The sequence below is a fragment of the Nipponia nippon genome, unplaced genomic scaffold, assembly GCF_047370975.1.
Source record: "Nipponia nippon isolate SJK-2023a ecotype South Korea unplaced genomic scaffold, ASM4737097v1 scaffold_1, whole genome shotgun sequence".
Classification (NCBI taxonomy): Eukaryota; Metazoa; Chordata; class Aves; order Pelecaniformes; family Threskiornithidae; genus Nipponia; species Nipponia nippon.
This window is the reverse complement of record NW_028262290.1, coordinates 5,158,914-5,184,669: the sequence shown is the minus strand read 5'-3', so window position 1 is coordinate 5,184,669 and position 25,756 is coordinate 5,158,914. Positions and strand designations below refer to the sequence as shown.

Genomic DNA, 25,756 nt, shown 5'->3' with positions numbered 1-25,756 from the left:
TGCCATTTCTCCTAATGACTAAACAGAAATAGCTCAGCACCTCAGATAGAACTTAAACAATGAAATCTCAGCTGTAAATCAAAAGGAAATCAGATTCAAGATTTTAACAGAGCAAGTGAAGGTACAGAATTTGACTTATAATTTGCTGTCGTTGAGTCTCAGGTATTGGCAGAGATGATCAACAGCCAAAAAACAAACTTTGTTTCATTTAATGATAAATATTTACCCTTAGCAGATTGCAAGATGACATGTTTCTACTATTTTTCACTCTCAAACATAATATCAAATGACACATGACTACTTCTGATGGAGAATCAACACGGGGAAGCACAGGACTAAAGGAATGGTGCTACTGATCACTAAAGCCAATAGTATAGAACAAACAGCAAGAGACAAGAAGCACTTAAAAACAAAATGCGATCATGACTTAGCAGACAATACATACCTAATTAACATAAAAAAAGATTCGAATAGCCTTTTGACAGGTCTTGCAATAAAACATTTCTGAAAGAAATTTAAATATTACAGTATTTTCCCCCAACTCAGTAAAGCTTTTTGGCACCCTAATTAAAAGCAGTCACATCTTTAACTACATCTCCAATCAGCAAATTGCTAAAATAAAGTTTCCACTGACTTAAATGCTGATCGGTATGATGAGCAGGCAAAGAATGAAGCAAACGCATACAATATGAGCTGAAGCACTTGGCTGAATTGGAGCCACTATATATATAGCCACCTGCTGCTAGAAGACTTGTGAAACTGTACACAGCTGAACAACGCAGAAACTCTACCTTTGAATTCGCGCCTCGATCTATTTTTAAAGATTTCAGGATTAAATACGTTCCTAATATAGTAAATTCCCGAGATTAGATGGACAAGGCAGGGGTAGGACAACCTTGTCTTACACAAAACACAGCTAGGGAAACCAAGCACAAAGAGCCAGCTTACTAACAAGAGTTTCAAATAAAAGCATCAGGTTGTATTTGAAGCTTTTATGGAAGGTTCGCAGCTTCACACCCAAGCTGCTCTGTGACTACAGGAAAGTAATTGCAGTGAACCAAAGAGCAGTCATGCTGTCCATTTAAAAGTACACATAGGCAGAGTACAAAGGACATTTTTGACACTGAATGAAGAGGACTATGCATGCAAATAATAAAAGCAAACCAAGTATTTTAAGCTGTATAATGAAACTTCTTGAAAACTACTTAAAGTAGATGCTGTGGTACTTCCAGGTTGATAAAGAGAGATCACTGACTAAACCCTGGAAACCTTACAAAGGCCTAAGAATGTGCTATTGCAGGGACGAAACTCTGAACATCACTGACGAGGTTCCTGGGATTTTGCAAACAGCTGTTCCGGATACCGTGTTCTGACTTCACAGGCAGTATTAGATTTACTTTACTAGAGCAGTTCCTAAAAGAATAAAATTATGCTTATTATGCTACACTTCCAAGCAGCAAAATGCTTGACAAACCTGCTTACCAATAAAGCCATACCATTTTAGCTCTCTCTTATAAGAGCCGGACACAATTATCATTAAAAAATATTCCATTTGAGATAGTCTTGTTTGTCTCATTTTCAGACATTTTTTACAAAAACTATTTCAGTGTTTCGTTACCTTTGCCTAACCGAAAATCCCCCTTGCTATATGCGAAGGTCATAATTTACCGTATTACCTGCTGTGAAAAACAGATACCTATCCTCTTGGCAGTGCCATTTATGTAATTAAAAACTTAAGTCCTCTGTCAGTCCTCTCTTTGGCTTCAGCAAGACCAAGAGTTTCTTTAAACTCATGCTTTAGCATAAGTCACATTTTATCACTCTTCTTGCTCTAGACTTTCTCCAACTTGTCCACTTTTCTTCATGTTTCTCCAAGTTCAAGCCCCAAACTAGATACAGTAACTTTTCTTGAGGCTTTACTTCTTTTTTTCACAGGAAGAGAAGAAACACTTCATGTTTTGCAAGCTATATTGCTGTCCATCCATCCTTGGACATTTTTGCAATGGTATGATACTGGTGACTCATTTCTTTCCGTTGAAAATGAAATAAGCTCCCAGTATCTCCAAGACTTAGATTCCCTTCTTGCCTATCTTTGGGTTTTATTTCTAAAGTCTGTCATGAAAAAGGTCCTAGGACCAGCAGGAACCTCTTGGATCAATTAAGTTCGCTCTTAACTATTATTATTAGTAGTATTACATAATGGCACTGAAATAATTTCAGACTTAAAACAAAACAAAATGCTTGCTCCCACTATGTATGCTGGCTGTCTTTTCAATAATCCTGCTACTTTGGTAGGGTAGCTGATTATTACAAGGGGATTTTTAATAGAAGCATATTCCTGTCCAATTTGTAACCATTTTTTCTTGCACTAACTTCATTCTTCATTCAAAAGAATATTTCCTCCTCCTTGATATTTACACCTCAGAAGTACTTATGCACTGAAACAAAGTCCATTCTCAATCTTCTTTCTTCCCAACAAACCCAAGCTCGTTTAATCATCTTTTGAATGACAGCTATTCAAAGGCCACCTCTGGAACTGCCAGAGTTTGAATACATCCCAAATATTTCAAGATTGTAGAGTATTTAAGTACTAGCATAGGTGAACTTAATTAACAAAAAATTGTGGATTAAGGATCAGTAAAATCATTAACTTACAAAATTCATTTTTGCAAAAGCTGCTTTGCTTAAGCAGTATGTAAAGCAATATAAAATCAAATAAAAATGTACAGAATAGGAACTGTGTATTTAGCAGCAAATGAAGACAATTTTATCAACACAAATTATTATTAAAACTGATTATACACAGTTGCTGACGAATTTTAGGCAATCAGATTTTAGTAATTATGGCATTTGACCACCACCACGTGTTGCCATGATTTTTAAATTCACTATGATACATGAAACTACTCTGTGGCTGACAAAAGAAAGCAAGCAAAGGAGAGAATTATTACAATTTATTCCTCACATCCAAAGACAATCATTTACACATGCATTTTGGGTAAGATTCTGTTAGACAAACACAAAACAATGTAATGCACAACACACCAGAACAGCAAAGAGATATAGAAAGAAGTCATCGAATTTTACAATAAACAAGAGATATCCTGTCCCTGGTGAAAGAAACCATCATGAAAAAGTGTTGGAACCTCAGAAATTGTCCAATGCACGTGGATTGCTTTAATCATAGTCTGCAGATAACGGAGGCTGAACTCCTAAATGAGAGATTTTGAAAATTTGTTCACATAATTCTTTACCTACCTGTTGCTGATGATACTGAAAGTATCCAGCACGGTGTTTAAGTTACAGCCAATATAATGGAGACAATCAGTCAAATCTAGAAGAGTCAAAACCAGGCTTACCTTGTTGCTGGAAGGGTGCTGACACGTGTAAAGAAAACAGATGGCTCTACTTCTACATGAAGGCCTAGTGAAAGGTTCCTGTAATATCCTTCAACATGTCCTGGTCCACCAGAGTACTTAAAATTCAAAATGGCTTCCAGTGTCTAGAGAAATAAAAGTAAATTACTTATTAGCTATGTTTCATTACTGTGCCTTTCACAAGTTCAATTAAATTAGACCATAGAAGTGATTTACCAACAAAGTTTCTAGGCCCGCAAGAATTTGCCTTCCTAACCCATCCATTCTATTACCTCAAAAAAAAGGCAATCTAACAGATAACTGCATCTTATGTAAACAGTTGCTTTTTTTCCTAATCCTTTCAAAAACTAAGGAGTACAGAACAAAGTCAGCTGGACTTTCCTTTGTAACTCCTCTCCATACCACATAGAGAAAATGAAGAGCCGTTATTTTTGCTTAGAAGAGTTTCGGGTTTATTAAATGATATGTTCTTTCATATTCTTGAAAATATTCACCACTTCATTACCTTCATAATCAAATGGAAAACCTTTGAAGTTTTTGAATGTGGACAGATAAAGATTATACAAAACTAAAAGCATCTGGTCTCTTAAGAAGTCACTATAAACATATGCTCATCTCCATTAACTAACAGATTAAAACAACACTGTTGCCTAGATCTACTGCATGAACCTTGTCTTTCTTTAATGTTCATTTTATAGACAATGATTGGTTAGCAAATATTAAAAATGAGGATGATTCCTTAGCATTAGTCGTATGCACTCATTACTGTCAGCAGTACTGAGCCTTTACTTCTGTGATGAAATTTTGGGCTCTGTGTCTTTTTCCTTAATGAACGGCACGCGGGAAGCTTCCCAGCATACCAGTCCCCACGTCATCAGCAGTGTTCAAGATCAGAACAAACCTTTGATTCATCCAAAGAGACTACACACCACCTCTTCTTTCATCATATTCCTGAAATATAATTTGCTGGAAGCAAGGCAAGAATTTGGGAAGCGTCACTGGATTCTTTCTCAGCTCTTATTCTGGCCCCCAGACACCTGCTATTGCCAAGTCTCAGAGCAAGGACAGAGGCAGACACAGACCTCTACCCTAACACGGACACTTAGAAACAGTGGATTTAGGATTTAGAAACAATGCCTATCTTCTCTTGGATTAGCTTGTAGCTCATTCTTTATTAAAAAAACAAACAAACGAAAACCCCACCCAAACCTCAAGTCAACAACTTATCCAGGAAACCAATTATATTTATCAGATGTCATCAATCCTCAGACAGTTAAAAGTACCCTCCCTTTCAATTGAAGATTTAAAAAAAACACTTTATGAAACCTGTTAGCTTTTTTCATAAGCTCTAACAAACAATCTAGGGATTTTCAAACTGACAAAAAAAATTTACGTTTGATACCATTCTGTTTCTAAGTCTGGCTGAAGGAACAGAAACACAGATACAATCAACTTCTTAAAATAACCACAATCCAGTGATTGAAAGAATACCAAAATCAAGAGTTTAATGTTTTGCTGCATGTACGCGCTTAAATATTTTGCCTATTTCCAGCTTGCTTTTAAGTAAAGTGGGCTAACTCCAATTTCTTATATAGTTGCATTAAAATTCATGAGAGTCACCTTGTAATACAAATAAAAACCTCCACTGGGCACTCTGGACATACCCGTCTACTCTGTTTATGTCAATTCCTAATTTGTAGTTAATAAACTCAAGTTTATGTTATGTCAGGAAAGCTAATCAATATTAAATACAAAAATAAAAAGGAGCAAACCCATTCAAAACATACTTCATTCTAATTAACCAGCTGGACCATTTAATAAACATCAGAGTTAAACTCCACAAGTACGGGGATCCGACATCGCTTACATGGTAATGTGGGCATGGACTTCAATTTCAATTAGGCAATCTGTGCTAACTCTAGCTATGCATGGCCTGCGTTATTGCTGTAACGCTCAGTATGCTGCTTGGGAAAGCTGCTGTGGTATGGGCCCATGGGTTCTTCTACACAGGACCATGCACAAGGCTGCTTTATTAAGCCCAGTCCCATATAAATACAGGTAAACATGTAATAAATGTTAGTTCAGTAGGTCATGGAGTATTTTCGTTCCAGATGCAAAACCCTTCCTAACATCCAATTCCAAATGAAAAACCTCCAGAAAAAGACTAAAAAATACAACCATTACGTGCTGATGATGAGCAGGAGAGTTTAAGGGCATCATTATAATCTTGGTCCCTGTTGTGAGGAATTTGTCAAAGAAATCTTGCTGATGACCCTGCGCGTGTCCCACACCCCATGCTAGAGAACGGGGGGAAAAAAGCTAATGGTCTTCTATTAACCTGGACAACAGGAGGACATCTCACCCAAAATGTAAGATCTAACTGGGGACATTTAATACCGGGGATGTAAGAGATTCTGAATACCTCTGAGAACCACAGAACACACAAACCTATATTCTTTTTCTGGCCATGATAATTTGCAGGCTTCCTAGGAACGTACACACACGCGCAAAGATAAAACATCAGGTAGACTTTACATCAGGAGTGTAAATGTATGTGTAGGGGGGGAGCAGGACTGAACAAAATAATTTTTTCAGGAGCCTTCAGGTAATTTTATTGCTTAGGATTCATATAATATGAACAGGATGTAAAAAAACCCTGAATTCAATCTCCTTTAAAGCCCTCTACGCACGTGTACCTTGGAAAGGACTCCACATACAGTATGAAAGATTGATTTTCTATCTTTAGGATAGAAAAAAAATCCTACACTTTCATAAGCTTACAAAGCTCCAATCTAAAACAATTTACCACTATCTCCCACAGCACCTGCAGAGAAGAACGGTCCAAATGCTACAGCCCCTGCTTTAAATAATGTTGTACACTTACTCCAGCGGCCTTGTCAAACCTACCCAAATAACAGACTGAGCTGCAGATTCTATTCATCTTTACAAATACCAACAGAATTTATTAGATTTCTCCAAACTGCATCACTGCAGACCAAAAAGAAACGGCAGGTTGTCACTACGAACATAATTTTGCCTGCGGATGATCCATAAAAAAGAAGAAGGAAGGAAGGAAGGATGGAGCACGCTGGCCTCTCAGGGCAGGCAGCCAGGAAAAGAAGCCTGTAGTAAACTGAGCACAGCTGGAATTCAGAATATCTATGGACTGGGGGGGGGGGGGGGGGGGGGGGGATTCTTGTTTTTAAGCAGAGTTGCATCCTGGAAACTCAATAATAAAAATACGGATAAATTGTTTAACCTATATGATGACTTTGGCTTGATAATCTTTTTACTACTTCATTGGTCCTTCCTTCTATTGATGAAGAAAAGAAAATGAAAGTTGCAGATTACAAGACTCTTAACCAACTGCACTAGACATTAACACCACCTACTATATGGGCAAGAAATATTTTACAGATAAACTATCAAAAAATTATCATTTTGATTTCTCTCACGCATTTTGTCCTCAAACATATTTTCTGCATAGCTTAGGTACCAGGTTTTAAAAACAAAAATCAAAACACAACAAAAAACCAAAAAAACATTCTCTCCATTCTGCTCATGGAAATCCTTCCCATATTCACTTTCATAACAGAATTAAAAGCAAAATTAGAAAAGAACTTCTTTTTGAATAATGCTATGCCACTAATGGAAAGCAAAATCTTTGGCATTAAAGTTTCCTAACTAAACGACAACAGTTAGTACCCTTCCGCCAACCCCTCAAAAGTGACTTTGTCTGAACAGTAATACCTTTCATACACTGATTTTAATTGCCAATTCAAACAACTACAATCTACAACTCAGATCAATTCTTTCTACCCAACTACTACTATAGTACTTCCTACCCAGAAGCAGAGAGTCGGATCTAAAGAGTATTTCCATATAATTCTACAGAATATTGCTACTTACGCAGAAGCTAGAACCTCCCCAAAACAGCTAGACACAAGAAACATATAAACGAAGGGGGAAAGAGCACTGATGAAGGGGGTTTCTTGTGCTGGGAAGTCAAATATGGTGCTCAACCCTTTCTGTATGCTTGCTCTCAAGAAAGGGGGTTGACTGACTACCAGAGTCAAGAAGCTTTACCCCAAAAAAGTGTTCAAAGTTATAGGTAGCAAAGAACACTATTTTAGTCAAAAAATTGGCTTAGACCAAGGGTATGTTAAGGTAACTATAGCTCAAGGATATAAGAATCCACCTGCAGAGATGTAATCATTATATGCTGTATGTAAAGCAAAATAAACACTCCATAGACGAACACAAAATATTAGCTTAATTTAATATTAGCAACTCTCGTAATTAGTTTTTTTAAGAAAAAAAATCCTTCAAGATATGAAAAACAACATTAAGAGAGTCATTTTCTTTAAAAAAAAAAGGAATAATTACTGAACAGCACCATTAGATATAAACAAAGAAATTATCAACAATGAGAACGATGCATACAGTAGGTGAATTAGTAGTCAGGAAACTCAAATTTATAGGGCCAGATTGTTAATGAGTAAACAATCAAGATTCACATTTGTTGATAAAGTTCATATACCTTCCTCCTCACTGCTGAAAAATAACTTTTATGCATCTAAATTTTGAGGTTTGTAAAATTTACAAAGTTGGAAACAGTTCAGGTCAGAAGCCCCTGGGTTTAAGTCTTACATCACCTATTTTGCTTAGTAGATTTGTTTCCTTATTCCTAAGCAATTTTACTAGCAACAACAATAACTCTGATTTTATCCCTGTGCGTGTATTGCTGCTGGAAGAACTAGAAGATTCTGGTTTGTATTTCTTCTTACAGTATCACATCACTACACACAACGCATTTTGTGTTTCAGATAGCAAAGCAAGATTTTGTCCTCAATTTTTTTCCAAACTGGAACATTAATTTCTGAAATATTTTTAACCAGTGTTTTCCATAATTAAATTAACAATTCGTACTTTGTAACAAAGGCTCACATACACTGCATTTTCAGGTCTTTCCTAAATTCCCTTAGTACAGTAAAAACAACACTAAGTAGATCTCAACATTTAATACAAGATGAAATGCCAGTACTTAGCTACAGGCAGTTTGCTCCTGAAACTCTCCAGATACTGACTGCAATAACTGTGAAGAAATACCAGAACGTATCATTGCAGGCTCCCCATTAAGATATAGAAGACCAGACTAAAAATACATAAATTCAGAATATAATATTTCCATTTTAGTTTCTGAACTGCTTATAGAAAAAAAATTCTCACTAATGAGTATAATTTCTTATGGGATTAGGGCTTGAAATTTGAAAAAGAACTTATTCTAGGTGTGTGATCTTCAAATATACCTTCCTTTTTATTAAAAATAAAAAAAAATTCAAACTACTTGCCCAACAGTAAACACGTTTTCTTCCCAAAGCCCACCATGCTCCTGATCTCCTGCTTCTCATGCAAATGAGCATTAGCAGGACATGCTTCGTGCATTCGTGACTGCTTCACCATTCTTTCTGACTTTTAGTCCCTTTTCTCACTGGATGCCTTTTGTTTTCAGGTTTGGTTTTGGTTTTTTTTTTTTTTTTCTTTCCTTAAACAGACTATAAACCCCATTTTTGGTAAATTCTCTGCCTGCCTCCCTCCTTCTTTCCTCTCCTTCTCTGACCATTCCACTCCCATATTCAACTCCGATGGGCAATCAGTGATATTCATCAGTAATAAAGACAAATAAAAATGTACTAGTTCATCAGTTCCATCTCGCAAAAGGCAGCAGAAAACCTCTCTCCACAAAATTAATTTCTCAATTTCTTCTGTTGGGTGCCATGCTTAAATTCTTTTAAGAGCTTTGAGGATTGTGTAAATAAATCAAGGATCAGGAATTTCAGCTGCCTAACTGTAACTAATTAAACTATCTGGCAGTAACAAAGAAAAAAAATGAGTTTCTCAAATTAACCGCACTCTTTTCAACAGCAGCAGTTAACCCTGGCAATAAATATGCTAGTAACAGCAAAGAGATGGCCAGCCAAAAGCACGCTCAGCGTGCCGACGTTGCTGACACTGACGGCGTTCCACAGCCTTGGCTCCGCGGGTGCAGCGATGCAGCGCATCTCCTGATAAGGTGGCATCTCCTGGCCTCTGCCCTCCCGTAGCTTCCTCGCTGCTTCTGGGCCGTGAGGCTGAGCTCTCCTCAGGGCCCTTGTACTCAGGCAGCCCCGCAGGGCCTCTGTGATGCTTCAGGCTGCAGACCCTGGTTCTCAGCGGTGCATTCACGTCCTCCTGTGCTCCTTGCTGCCCCAGCCCAGTCCTACTTGCTCGCCTTCATTCATGCTGAGAAGCTGCGTGGTTTATCCCCATCCACACAGTTATCACAGAGTGGAGTTGAGGGTTTTTTCCCTAGTCAGACTAAATTTTTTATCCTTTCTTTCTATATGTGGCTCCATACCTCAACTTCCCATCTTTACTATCAAAATTACCTGGCCTAAGTATGACTGGGCCAAACCCAAAAAGGTCCAGCCTTGGAGACTGCAAGCTTTCAAATCCAAGCACGTGGGATTTGCTGCTCCAGCAACACGGCTCGTACAGCAATGCAGTACATTGAACACAGCTGAATCTTTTTTCAGGGAAAGACCAGAATGTGAGCATTGGGAGGGAAATGGAGATGCCTACGTAGCTGAAACTAAGGAAGATGGGATTCAAATACATCAAGCTTCCAGTCCTTGGACCAATTTGTCAATGCAACGACTGTCTATGTTTAGAGTTGTTCTCATGAAAAAAATTCCATTTTGGCATTTAGAAATGCACACATCTCTGCCTATGTAGTCATTTGGCTACCAAAATTCATTTAAATTAGCACTTTCTTGAGTTTTAATTTACAATAGCCTAACAAAAGACAAATACTTGTCATTTTTGCTTCTTTCTCCCATCACGGAGCCTACACTCCATGATTCCACAGGGTAACCTGACAAAGGATAAAGTCTGTATAAAAATCAGGCTTAAAGAATAAAGTTTGTATAAAAAAATAAGGCTTAACAGCAGTGTTGGAAGAAACAACAGGTCCCCTTAGGCACATAAGCTGAATACCCTCCTGCCCACTTGTCCTCAGGAGGATAAAAGAAAAAACCACACACCCCCACACCACTAAAGAGGAAAAGCAGAGAAACTGCTGACTAGTTGGAGGTTCTGTAATTCTCCTTGGGAGGACAAAAATCTCCAATCTAATAGGGAAAAAAACTCCAACTAAATGTCACTAGCATCGCGCTTCTATTACTCCCTGTTGATGAGAGCTAAGTGAAGAAGAGCATTACTGAAATCAGAATGCTCTCACGACATACTGTACGGTTTCCGAGATACACACGCTTCCTAGCATTGACTCTTTGGACCGGTCTCTTACTGCACAACTCAGAGCACAGGGACTTGGATGCTGCTATCTTCAAAGCTTCCTCCATGCAGGAATTCACATCATTCCCTCAAACACTTAGACCTTCCTTTACTTGAAATACTGGTATTGAAAGGACATTTGGGAGGAGAAGTGGAGTATATCATTTATGATAAGGAGAGCGTCAAGCCTTTACCTCACAAGGTTTATTTCAAGCTGAGTATTATTCCAAAAGTGAAAATAAATTAGTCCTCCCTGATGTCTTTAGTACCTGGCACAAATTTTAGGCTGCCCAAGAAAGGTCCAGAAGAAGACTAAGATCTGCAGTGGAATACATGAACAACCATATATGAAATTTTCTACCTGTAGAAAATTTTATTTTTCTACCTGTAGAAAAAACCGTACCATGGTTCATAAAAAGTCAATTATATCATAAACTGAATTTTTACATGAAACTAATTGATGGAATGAGTGCGCAGTGATATCATGCAACTTCGCAGAAAGAGATCTATTCATTGCTCCCTCTCTCACCGGAGAATGAGTCTTTTCACTTATGGCTATCCTGTCTGATTTTCTGATACAGAAAATACACTTTCGGTTTTCTGTATTTTTATAAATGACACAACAACTCTCTTTTTTCTTTTTTTAGCTAAAAAATAAATTCTGTATTTTTAAGGAGAAACTAAACAGCCAAGGACAGAAAGTACCTACACATTTCTCTGAATGCAAATCATGAAGGAAATCTAAATCTATTGGAATACTTAAATGATCAAGGTAGAATTCCTAATTTTCCCCAAATAGGAAAAGGAGACTCTCCCAGTAGATATCGTTCCTTAAAGCACTAAATAGTATAGTAATGGATAGCAAGAGCCCTGATATATGCATTATAAAAAGGATATGCATATGTAATCATCTTGTAGTGCACGTGTAATCATCCTCTAGGACCAAACTGCAGCAAGCATTCTCCATACTAATTTTTCTCCTCTGTATTCCATTAAAAATATACGTGGCAACTACAAAAGCTATGACAAAATTCTTAATAACTGATTAAGCAATGAAATAAATTGTGCCACTGCAGTAATTTTTATGGACAAATACAAACAAAGCCCACATTAAACTACTTTATCAGTCTAAAGCAAAATTAAATATAATTTTTAGCACGTGTGTTAATCAGACGCATTTACACAAGCAGCCTATTGAACAAGGTGCCTGTTGTGTTCATGCTCCAGTGCACTTTTACTCAAGTACACCTACTACATACACACTGACTTTCAGTAGCAATTTTTGCAGTACACCAATGTTTATCTAGCTCATCCATCTACATTTATGTCTAGTTAAGCCCCTGAACAATGAAACTGCTGCATCCCTTTGTAAAAACAGCACAATGGCAATGACAAGGGGCTGAAGCTAAATATAGCTCCTGCAGGCATATGCTGGGAACTAAACAGTACAGTTTACCCCTCCCCAATCCTAAATCAGTGAGCTTCAACAAGGAATCTCTAGTGAATACACACAGGAGCTCAATAAATCCCCCTTAAGCTTACAAGGCATATTCTGAATCTGTGCTAGCTAAAAATAGCCATGTTTATAATGAGAATGGAGATGTGAGCAGAATAATATTAAGTTTAAAGGCAGGCATGCTATAGTCATTCCGCATTAACGAACAGGGTGAATCAAAGGTCATTCTAACACACAGATATACAGATTGACAGATAAAATACAATATACAGCAATCTTTTACTGAAGAGCGTTCATCTCGCATTAAACTCTGCACTTTCTAATTGGCTTCTGCAGCCACACATTCGCAAGTTATTTTGTGTGCATTTTTTAGCTAGGACACAAGCTGTTACTTCCAAAAGACAGGAGAAAGATAGGAACATACAGCACTATTCCTCTGGACAGTATTCCCTCCTAGAGTTCAATTCCCCTCTGGAAATATTCAGGAAATATAATACATAATTCTTCTCGTAATATTAATCACAGAATGCTGCTTGCTTTAATTAAAGGCAAATTGCATCCAGGCCTCCAGGGCAGCACTATTGCAGCCGAACGCCCAAGTGGCTGATGCATGTTCTTAACTGCCTCGAAGGTTTTCCCTCCGTCAACTCGGATACAAGCACTGCTGACCGCAGCTATCGCAGAATCTCCTCCGTGGCTGAGATACAGATGAGAGATTAAAAATAAGTTAAATACAAGTAACTTTTATGTGGAACATTCCCATCGAGAGTTTTCTGTCTACTGACACTAAAATGCAGAACCTCTTAGAAAAACGCGTGCTAGGAAGTTAGGCAGCCCTGCTTTCTGTTCTTGGAGGACTTGAAGGAACGGAGGGGCAAGCCATCACGCACGTTCCTCAATAACTTCTCCGATTCTGAAATCCTGTCCCGATTCTGAAGTAGGAAGGTACAAAAGGAGGATAAATGCAGGGATAGATGTTGATGAACAAATCACACGCACATACCCCCTCTCTTCTACGGGGAAATTTCTCTATGGGGAGACCAACAGCTCAGACTGCTTCTCCCAGCAATGGCTATGTAACACGTTGGTTGCTGTAAAGAAGCATCACGGAATGCGTTTCCACTGAAACCTGTTCGTTACACCCCGTAAGCAGGGTCCCCAAGAGCAAAGGCAGAAGATGCTGGCAGGTATCTTCTCACTAAAAGAACACACCCGCAAGAGGTGAAGAAAACCAACTCTTGGGCGTAACAGTGCAAAGAACACGTGTCCAGCATAAACACCCCACATGGCATGAAAGCATAAGTGGAATAACAAGGTAGTATAAAAACAGTCACAATCCCAGAAGAACATCAGGAACAAAACAAGAACAAGTGCTGCAGAAGCGACTCCGCAGTTACGACACATCTGATCAACGTTGCTGCTCATCCACAAGCAGGTCATCTCTCACTTTCGAGAAACCGAGCACACTGCTTTTTTTTAATTGCTATCCACCACATCTTGCTACTGCAGACGCAGCAATCAAGTATTATCTTTCAGTATATATTCTGAGTTAAGCAAATGAGAATTTTAGAAAGCCGTATGACACTGTTAAAGTTTGCAAGTGTGAGTGCAAGTTTTCTTCTCCAACCCTCCCACCCAGGAAGGGAATCAAAGCAACAACACCAAGCCTGAATAGGCTCACGTGTAACAGCCCCAAGTCTCGGGGTAACACACTGAAGTTATTCAGTTTTATTTTTTCATGCCAAACACTTCCACAGTTTCACACTTCCTCAACACTGGCGCATCCCTTCTCTGTTCCCTTCTACCGTGTCCTTTGTGAGAAAAGGGGATGAGACTGCACATGAAGTGGGGCAAACACAGAAGAAACTTTTTGGTTTGCTCTCTATTCCTTTATTTTCTGTTATTCCTAATATTCTGTTTGCCTTTTGCATTACTACTACAAATTAAACTAACATCTTTGTACAATACCTCATACCTCCAAGATCTCTATCCTGAATGGCAATGGTTAATTCAGAGCCCATCACTGTGTATTTGGAATTAAGTTTGCATTTTCTTCACGTGCGTTACTTTACAGTGTACATGTGAATCAATGCTGATCTTCATCTTAAAGTTTAACAACACACCCCTATCACAGGATAACCCTATAATCCTTAGAAGTTGGTTTTCATGTATGCTATCCTTGATAAACTTTGACACCATCCTAATCACCCTAATATTCAGATCCCCCTACGAATTAGGCTGAAGACCACCTTTCAGTGAGTAAATGGGCCATTTATCCTACCTTGACTCATGATGGGACCTCCACTTTTACCTCACAGCATGTTTGTTTCTCTCAAAGAGCCTTTTATGAGAGTCTTTTTGGGAATGTTTTAGGAATGAAGTTACCAGTATCAACGATCTTCCCTTTGTTCATGAGCTCAGCATATGCTTCAAAGAATTCTGACACATTTGCTTACCATAACTGCCCTTCATAAAAAAAAACATTTCAACAGTATCCCAATATATGTACCTTATTAACTCTGCTGTTACATTCCTGGTTTTACTATATGTACCAATAAGAGTAAAGTAATTGTATTAGTTACTCTGCTTCCCCAATGGCAATATAAAACTTAACTTTTCGAAGTTTACAAATGTCTAAACCACCAGTGAATACAAGGGTTATATTCCAGACAAAGAAGGAAGAGTCACATCATTGCCCTATGGGTGTATGGTCTGACACGGATCCAAGACCATCACCATTACCCAAGTAAGAAAAATTGGGAGTTTCTATTTTACAACACACAAACCCATCCCATACGAAGGGCACACAGTAAGTGCAAATGGTTTCCTGAAGATCTCAAATCCATCCACTGCACAAAACGGTCTCCTGAAGAACGCAGCTCCATTCACTATTCGTATACTTTTTATTCGTAATATTGCTGTACCGTACTCTACACAAAAATGATACCCACACCCTCAAAAGATAAAACAAATCCCCCGCTGCAACAGCTGAAGCACCTTAAAAAGAAATAATGCATCCAGCAAATCAGAAAAAAAACCCGACTATAACACATAAAAGATCCTTGAAACTGAGCAATCAGATTTTTACGTGAGAGCTCTTTGGTATTCTTGTGTTACACAATCTTCATTTTTTTCAGGAATTCCTGTGATTAGGAGGGATAAGCCCAGTTAAGTGATTGTTCAAAAGTAGAAGCAAGTGAAGAAAGAGGTTTTAAAACAGGAATGCTTGAACAACTTAATCAATAGATCTGTTTATTCAGCATAGCCATTAACATATAAATATGGAAGACTGAGTACTTCAGATTTTTCAGCTGCTACTTGGGTTGGAAATAGAGGCTCTAGTAGCACAATCGTTTTCAAAATCGGTAAAGTTATTGAGCTAAATTTATGTCTGATTTAATGAGTTTTATATAGAATGAATATTGCAAATTCCTACTCCTTAATTTGATGATAAAAACTAACAGAATAAAAAAACAGTGAAATTAGTTTTCAGGGATTAACACTTCAGAAACTACAGTCCTACAGTTTTGCTAGAAATCAGGTCCTAAAATTGCAGAACGGTGACGCTTTCCATTCTAACGTATCTTCTTTCTTTCACTGGGCATGCTATCCGAAAGCTAATATGCCAAGCAATCAAGCATTCGCTCACATTATTAAAATATACAGTTCTCTTAATAAACTCAGCGTATGTGATTTCCTCAAACGTTTTTCCTCAACATAGGGCATTTGGACTTAGCTCTTCAGTAAACACAAGAAGATAATTGCAGATATGAAACAGAAGTAGAGATGACACTAAAATTAGTTTCCTTTCTTCACTGGTCCCATTTTGCCATAATTCAGCCAGATAAACGTGGTCCGTGTCAACAGGCTCCAGCACCATTGCCCGCTCCAAGTCCCTCCTGCACGAAAGATTCCTGAAGGCTGAGAATACACTTTAAATGCTGTGATGTGACAATGAAAACAGCCAAATTTTGCAAAGGCAAAGGTCTTAAAGCAGATGAAAGGCATCACAAAATGTTTTCTCAGAAATATAGATTTATAAAGGGCTAGTCACTGACAATTTGAACAGCGCATGTCAGCCTAGTCTGCAGTATGCGTTTATCATTGATTTCTGAGCATGATCTCACAATTCGGACAAGATCATCACTGTTTTTGAGCTGCCACTACTTACACATCCATATTCTTCACAAAGACCAATTATGCTCTAAAAGTAACAGAACATCCTATAAAAATAACATCCAAAAAAAGGCTTAATGTATATTGTTACTTTTTGGGTTTTCCCCCTCCAACAAAATACATTCTCAGAAGTCAACTGGAGGTCATTACTATTAGGTCATAACTCACCATTAACAAGAGAATTAACCAACGGATTCAGAGATCTTTTCCTGAAGGAAACATGACAAATTTAACTCCAGAATCTAAGTTGTAAAACCATCTAAAACCATCATATGCTAATAAATCAGGAGAACTCTCCGCTTTCTAAGAGAAGGAACAGAAAATCTGCTTTGTGTGTGAATAGGGAATAGTCTCCGATTCCTTCCTTTTTTCTCCGAGATACTCAAGAACATTAAACATATTCCCCCATCTTCCAACAACTGCTTACACATAAATAAAATTTCAGCAAAAAACTCTTTCTTATGTGACCACTTTACTCCCTAGGGTTCCCCAGTGGTGAACTGTCCTAAACAAATTATTAAATTTAATAGATTTTTGCAAAATATGTATATACACATTTTATATACAAATACAAATTTATACATATTAAGGAGTGTCTGGACAACGCTTTTAGTCATATGGTTTAGTTGTAGGTAGTCTTGCGAGGAGCAGGGAGTTGGACTCTGATCCTTATGGGTCCCTTCCAACTTGAGATATTCTATGATTCTACGAAATATTAGAGATAGAGAGATATCAGGTACTGGTGCCTGATCTTTAAATCACTATTTTGATTTTATTAGGGATGCTAACTTCATTTCCAATCTAAGTGGTTAATACACATTTAAAAGGATTATGAATGCTTATTTAAAAAACACACTGAGTCAGCTCGCTCAAAGAACTTCATAAATATGCAGCAGGAAACTCCCAAACAGTGACTCATAACTTCAGAGGTTTAAAACAGACAAATAATCACGAATTTTCCAACTGTTACTCATACTTGATTAAATCCTAAGCCAAAACCATCCTGCTTCTGTGAATTCCACTTGACCATCCGTTACGTTCTACAGAAATAAGGGCGCCATGGGAAAAAACAACCAAAATCAGACAAATGGGAAGAGTGCTAATTCTTAGCAGCTTATATGGAAAAACTATTTCATATAAACATACACTGAATAATAAATCTTTCCCTTACAACTGATGCGTGGGTGGATTTTGTCTTCACCTTATTTAAGAATGACTGATTTGGGAGGACAAACAAACATACCCCCAACTTTGACAACTTTTTTTTACCTAGAGAAAAGAAAAATGAGACATGATCCGAGAACCTGCAACAATCTCGAAGTTTCTTCGCCACAGAACTCCATCCGTGTATATCTACTGAACGTTACAACTCAACAATCCTGTCACGTTCCTGCTTAGACAACGCGCTGACATCCTCTAGCTGCCTATTCTTACAGAATTATGATATTTAGAATACATGTTTAATGAGTTACTGCTAAATATCATCATAATGCTCCTATTTTGCCTCGAAATGAAGAAAAGCATCGTTTTAAATTTTAACAGTATTAAAAATATATGTCATTAGTATAAACATAGTGATTTCTGTAAAATGAACAAGATTGCCTTGCAAGCTAATGTAAAAACCATATAAATGCAAATTAATGTAATCACACGATAACAAAAATCAAAACATCTATCCCTCCCATTTGTCACTCGAATGGCAAGACTACTGCATGAGACGCAATGAAATTCATAAGGATTAATTTTAAACAAAAGGGTTAGACACCTTCCTATACTTCTGAAAATGTATTTATTATTTAGCCTAAAGAAGGATATTCTAACTAACCACTAAAGCCTATTTTGAGCAGTTCTGTGAAAGCAAACTAAGTCCACAGGACTCGAGGAGCATGCCACTCATGGAACCGAACAGAGCCCTGACCCGCTCCATCCCGTGCCCCACACTCACTTCCCACAGCAGGTCAGGACACTGGCGTACCTGCATGCAGACAGGCCAAACACTTCCCAGTTATTGCAGCAACACTGGCTAAAAGGCACGAATAATTTTTGGTATGATCCCTCAGGAATAATTTTTGGTATGATCCCATTCGATTACACAATAGTCAATAGTCAAAAGAATTCCAGTATCCCATTCTTGGAAAATCTGTATGGAATACACAGTTTTGAGACAAAAAAGAGATTTTAAAAAAAAGGGGGGGGGGGGGCAATTAAAATAATTATGACAGAATGGTCATTTTATTTTATTTTTTTATTCAAATTGATTCAACTTGAATGATGATGATTTGCTTCATTCAAAACCAAATCAAATTTTTTCTCTTTAGTTTGTTCGGGGGGGGGGGGGGGGGGCGTTGGTCTTTTTTGAAAAGACAAGTAATTACATAAAAATTAGATTCGATTATTTAAAGTATCAAAATATGTAATTTCAGCCATTGAGAAAGTCCTCCTATGCCCACTCCACTTTTTTTAAGATGAATGATTAAAATCAGGTGATGATTCAATTTCTTATTTGCTAAAAAATGTGTTCCCTAATGATTCACAGACTCATTCCTTTTAGTTGCTTACCAGGAGAAATTATGAACACTGAGTATTACAACTCCGTGTTCTATTACGCATAGGATTTTACTGAATACAGTTAGGAACTGCAACATTTAAAAGTCAACAACTGTTTACCAATAAACTTGTATTACACTCTCTTTAGTAGAAGATAAACAGTAGTCAAAACTTGCATTCAAAGTCAAGCAACAACGAAGCACAAATAGTTGACTACATATTCTTGCAACTAGATGACAAGTGTCACACCCTGCTTTAAAAAAATAATAAGATTATAATGAATCAAGTTGTTCTTGTCCATCTCTAACATTTTAATTTTATCACACCAAATGGTAAACAATCTGTTTGGCAACTTATGATCTATTTTTACCAGGTAACACGAGGGTAACTTTTTCCTATTGAAATAAAGACACATAAGAACTCAGTTTAACTATATAAGCCTCACAGCTTTAATATAGGAAAAGTGTAAATTACTCCTAAGGACTCTGCTTGAGGGTTGATTTGTAATTGTCTGCCTAAGACAACCTATCTGCATTCAACCCGTATCGGAGAATAAAGAAGCTATATGGATTTTAAAAAGGAAATTAACTTTTCCAAAGCAGACAAGAAATCCAAATGAGTTCTGAAAAATGCAAGTTATTAGAGTTGTATGTAACATTTCAAATATTTGGTACTAAAATCATGCCAAGGTAACTGCAGTAGGCACAAAATGTTAAAAAGAAAATATTCAGGTTTAAAATACCACAGGATAAAATTAACCACAGAATTATGATGGGACCTCAAGTCAGCCAAAACTTTGAGACAGATTTATCTAGACTTCTCTCTCCTAAAAGCTTCTCTTTCCACCCCTTCGAAGTTATAATTTTTAGAGAACATGTACCACTTAAAAAAAAAACCAACCAAACAAACAAACAAAATGAGACAGAACAGAATTTTAAAAGCTTTGTAAGTTCCCCCTGCCTACTATATTCTTTGCATTTTCTACCAAATATATCCACCTTGGTGACTTTGTGCACAATCCACTGTTGGTCTTTACGGGTGCATTTTCAGGATTTGGTTTGTCTGGATCAGGAAGATCCTTTTGTGGTCAATCTCCTACTTGTTCTTACTTACTGAGTCTTTGTTCACATTGTGGAGTGGTCTCGAAGCATGCAAACTTGATTATTTCAGGGTGAATGATGAAGAGTTGCATCAGGAAATATCATCAGCAGGTCAAGGGAGGGGATCTTTCCCCTCTACTCAGCACTGCTGAGACCCATCAGGAGTGCTGTGTCCGGCACTGGGCTCCCCAGTACAAGAGAGACACCAGCATACTGGAGCAAATCCAGGCCAGGGTCATGAAGATGTTTGACGAATTTGAGCATCCGTCATACGAGGAGAGGCTGAGAGAACTTAAGAGTGTTCTGCCTGGAGAAGAGAAGGCTCAGGGAGATCTTATCCACGTGTATAAATACCCAGCGGAAGGGAGCAAAGAAGATGGAGCCAGGCTCTTCCCAGTGGGTTCCAATGTAAGGACTAGAGGCAACGGGCACGAATGAAGTACAGAAAATGCCCTATAATCATAAGGAAGAGCTTTAGTATTGTTAGCATAGTTAAATACTAGAACGGGTTGCCCAAAGAGCTTGTGAAGTGTCCATTCTTGGAGATACTCAAAATCTGATTGGACATGGCCCTGAGTAACCTGCTCTAGCTGACCATGCTTTGACCAGGTGTGTTGGCCTAGACCACCTCCAGAGATCCCTTCCAACAGAAACGATTCTGTGATACTAAATTGGAAGGTGCACTCCATCCACCTCTAGGCATTCAAGTCCGTAATACCAGATTAGAGATAGTCTAAAATAAAATCCCCCATCCCTCCTCGAATCATTGGTACCACAGACATCCTATCCTTAGCAGCAACTGTTTCACTTTAAAAAAACTGCATTTTTTGGCCACATTACTCCCTAATGTAGATACAGTCCATTCTGTCACCAGAGCAAGCTGATGATCCGATTCTGGCTATTCCCATGAGTCTCCCTGGCTGCTGACGTTTAGCCTTCCTGACGGCAGAGCTCCCATCCTTTCAGACATTCCTTTTTCCCCTTTCTCACCCCTCACTTGCAAAACTTCTTTCCCTCTCAAGCCTTCCAACCCGCTTCCCGAGAAGGAAAAATCTCTCCCTTTCCAGAAGGTTCAGAACAACTCAGCACATGGCAGCCAGGACACAGCAAGCAGGGACCTTCTAGCCTCCTTCTCTGCTACGCAGCCATACCCTTGTAAAGCAACAGAGCCTACAGCTACTCTTACCTGAACACATTTGTGCTGGGTTGTGGAACACAGGTGAATGACCATGCATTTTCAAGTATTATAATCAACATCTGCTACCACCTCACCACTTTACACTAAGAAAGTACCGTGGTCATCAGTCCGCACCATTCCAAATATATCCTCAATTAATAAAAATAAATCGTTCATGTCCTCAGGCACTGCAACATAGCATTTGTGGTTGATTTATGGACTCCATGTCCATCACTGCCTTTTGCTTCTCTCTCTTTTCCAGTTGGCTTCATTAGAGCACCCGTTCAAGTAAAAGAACTCACAAGCCTCTGTCAGCATACAGCAGTCAGGCTTCAGCCGTCTGTTTCACTGACCATAAGCCTCTAATATTTTAAGGGAAAAATACAAGAAAAAGATTTTTTTAAAGTTTATTTCTTAATTTTGCTCTAGTTAATTCTTTCCAACTAAATAAGATAAAGGAAGAGAACGAAGGATAATATGAGACAGTGTTCAAGATTTTATAAAAGCATAGTACAGTTAGACAGCATTTTATTGTGTTTCTCATTTTAATATTTCAAATCCTATAGATAGAAAAATGAGAAGGAAAAATGATAAGATGAGTCTTAGAAATTTAAATAAAAATGGGGTTGTTTTTGACATACATAAATTCCACCTTTTCCATTTACAGGATTGCCACTTGTCTTGAATTTTGTCACAGGAGACTCCCAGTTTTGATAGACCTGTCATGTGCCCTGTCAAACAAGCTTGCAAGATACTTTAAAATTTGTAGAGGGAAGTATTTTTCTATTGTGGTGTGAGTATGACAGCTTTATGAATGATGTCAAGAAAAAAATGTTGTTCTACAGAGCAAATATAGGCAAGTTATTACACACTACTCACCCTCTGCCCACATGACTCAGATGTTTCAGGCCTTGCTCTCCCTTTCTCCTGCTTCATACAAATTAAATTCTTTTACTTTTTCATACACTAGTTTAAAAAGATAAAGAAAGGCCAACACAACATACAACTTAAGCTTGGTAATTGGAGAGAGAATAACTAGGGGGTTTAGCCATTTTCTGTATAATGGAGATTATAATACAAACTTAAACAACCAAATGTGCTAGAAGTGGCTGTACGTTTTACTGATTCTCTCAAAATTATAACACCACATAACATGCACTCTCGCATTTTGAAGTGCTTTTTTGAAATGTTTGATGCACAAATCAATGCATGAACATACAAATATAAAACAAAAATAAAACCTGGCTTGCACTAACAGTTCTAATAGAAACCCACATCTTAAAAAGTTAATGACTAGTACAATAATGTAAAAAACAGATACTTTTTACTTCAGACCTTCTGCATCATAAGATCCAGCTCCAATCCATCTCTTAGTACTTACTAGGATGCATCTTCTTCAAATATATTTAAGACAGTGTGTTTTTAATGCTCATTTACTCTTCTTCCTTTCAGTTAAACAAGACCATTATGTGCATGTCCAATGGTTTCCCTAGGTGGACACCTGTTCACCTAAATTTACTGAGCTTCACTAATATAATCTAAAAGCAAAGAGTCTTATTTCATAACTAAGATAAGATTTCACCGACGGTACAGTCTGCAGAGAATAACTGTTAGGAGTTTATACTCATAAGAGTGGCCACATACAGCAACTGAAACACAATGCCTAGAGAACACAGCAAGCTCACAAAGTACTTCCCAACCTGCTCTCCCAGTCACAAATAGGATGAGATTCCTTGAAACAAAGGTGAATTCTGTGTAATCAGTAACCCCCACTGAACCTCTCCTCTCTGATCTTGTTCAATGTTTCTCTGAATCCAGAAAAACTTTCACCATCTCCCTCCTTCAAGTGTTTCTTCACAGCTTCAAAGGACTCCAGTATGTGGAGCATATGGACTGTGAAGCATTGACTTAAAAAAAAAAAAATTAAAAAAAACTTGTCCCCAGTATATCGGACATACTCATGTGTCCACTAATTCCGTATTACAATTTCTATCAAAGTGTCCAATAGAGACATCAGGCTTAGCACGACGCAGACTCCCAGATCTGGAATTCTCACAAAGTACTGGCATCAGATTTGCCATCTATCAATCAGTCCTCAAGCACAAAGATGGCTGAACGCAGGAGGTGACATTGCAGTTGGCAACTTAACCATCACAACGTTTTAGTTCACAGAGATCCTCTTGTTGACAGAAATGTTAGTTTTACTTGTACCACATGATTATCCACATAAAGTTGAATCCTAACAAAAATGTTTTCAGGGCACTTTTGAAAGATGTCATCTTGCTTTTAGTGTGCTCTTTTGCCTTTACCTATAGACATGCCAATGTCTTTTGCCCTCTTCTAAAGTCATTCTTGACAGGTAAAAGGCTCTTCCTACGGAAGTATTTTTGTTCTGTGCTTCTGATCAGATGTCCTCAAAGAGTTTCGATGCTACCTACCAATATTTAACTCTCAGCTCCCTTGTTTCTTTTCTTTTCAACGACTTTTCTCTTTTTTATCAATATTTGCTTCACGTAGCTTTAAGAAGCTGCGCACTACTTCATTGACTATTGCTGCTGATCCAAGCACACCAAAATCACTATTACAAGGTGGCACTTCAGCCTCACATTTTGAACCAGGTCCCACCTGTTCCCCAGGAAAATGTCAGGGATTGACTTTCATTGGCTTCTAATCAACTGCTCCACAAAGCAGACATGTCTGCAAATTTAGCCCGTCTCATGTCCCAGTCAGCACTGTCCAATTTACAAGAGGACAGTTGGAGCCATCTCTTACTACTGTATCCAAAATTCACAGCCTCTCTAACTTCCCCAAAGATCCTACAATCATTACCATCATGCCGACCAGGCCATAGTGTTGATTCACTACCATCTTCTTCCTACTTAGCACTTCAGTTTCACACTTGGAATTCTGTGTTATTTGTTGCAGCTATTAACAAACAAACAAATTCAGCGTTACTCAGTGATACAGTTGATTTATTAATCTGATTTGCTTAAAAATTTCCCTAATTCATAGCACTATACCACCATCAAAAAACCTACTGTACATTCACTGAAATGCCTGCCATTGTAATGCAGAGGAAAAATTCAAAAACTTAAAATTATGTTAACAAAATTTGTAAAGTGATGTTCTGGAGTTTCCAGTTATGCTAAAGAGAATGGTCCGGTACAGTACGGTACTGGAATTCAAAGCTCAAATATCTGCAGGCTTGTCTAAAAGACTTCCTTATCCCACAACACAGTTAGTGCTCCTCACTTTGGGAATACCCGTCCTGCACTCATCTTTAAGCCCGGAACTATATGATAGGTAATAAATTCAGGATTAACCTAATATATTTTAACTCATTATTAATGGAATTCGCTAATCTGCCTGCGCTTTTAAGTGCTATTATATCAGTCAAAACATAAGAGATGTGACAGACAATTCATGCATGCAAAGTTCCAGGGTGCTGATTTATCTATAGATATGGAATGTTTTCTTCTACTTCAATCAAGCTAAGAACTTGGTGTCAAATGTTTTAATGTATAGAAAAACTACTCAAAAAAATTCAGCTTTGTGCTGCTGTAGATACACAGCACCACACGGAGGAGAGCACCAGAAACAGGAGAAAGGACTGTAGTTTGATTTTTCTGTGTGATACTTAGAAATTGTACCTTGGAAAGATAAAACCTCTTTCTTGTAAAAACAAAATATATTAAATTCAAAGTATGACCTGCAAATGTTCTCCCTTCAAATTTTCCAAATATTTTAACAGCAAATTGCTCGTTAAATTCACAGCTACACAATGTAAAATTTGGTTCTGCTATTAAAATAGCAGTTCCTTTGAATGATCATGATGGATGGTGTAATAAATGTTTTGCATAGCAATACTTTAATGTTTTAATTACACACATATTCTGTAGAGCTCTCAGATGTTTTTCACTGCATCACCTCACAAAGGATCTGTTTTTTCACTGTTACTGTCTGCTCAGTTGCAGAGTCTAAGGAATTTTATCAGGAAGATCTGACAAGAAAATAGCCGAAAATGGGGGAAGAAGGAGCATCTAAGTTTGGGGTGGAAGTTATTTCTTGACTGAAGGTTTTTTATGTTATTTTTTTCTGTTTACTGGATGAATGGGGTGTCAGTGCCCAGGTGTTAGCAGGAAGGCTCTTCAGGTGTTGCCTCTGTGAGGAGAGGCGGGGGCTGCCCTGTGCTGGACACAGCCGGTCCCAGCCGGCTCCAAGGGCCCCACCACAGGACACAGCTGAGCCCCTCAGCCAAGCTGGGGGCACCGGGGGGAAAACAGGTTGCCAAAAGGGCCAAAGGCGGCCCAGGCAGAGGAGGAGGAAGCCAAGGAGGGAGCAGCAGCAGAGGCAGCCCGAGGCCGCAGGAGGAGGAGGGCAGGAGGGGCTGCAGGCCCGCAGCAGGGATCCCCTGCAGCCCTGCAGAGCCCCCGCTGGAGCAGAGCCCCAGCCTGCAGCCCGGGGAGGGCCCCAGCCCGCAGCAGGGGGATCTTTCCTGCAGGAGCTGCGGCCGTGGAGAGCCCAGGCGGGAGCAGGTTGTCCCTGAAGGACTGCAGCCCGGGCAAGGGCCCGCGCTGGACCAAAGCAACGT

The 25,756-nt window shown here is 38.4% G+C and overlaps 1 protein-coding gene across 6 annotated transcripts in view; it reads right to left on the bottom strand.

The window, feature by feature from the left end:
- Positions 1-25,756, bottom strand: part of TRAPPC9 (trafficking protein particle complex subunit 9) — a 523,335-nt gene that overhangs the window by 331,962 nt on the left and 165,617 nt on the right. For all 6 annotated transcript variants that reach the window (XM_087743404.1, XM_087743675.1, XM_087743764.1 and 3 more), the window contains one exon: positions 3,360-3,502. In XM_087743404.1, the coding sequence (XP_087599530.1) occupies positions 3,360-3,502 (143 nt within the window). The remainder of the gene's footprint in view (positions 1-3,359; positions 3,503-25,756) is intronic.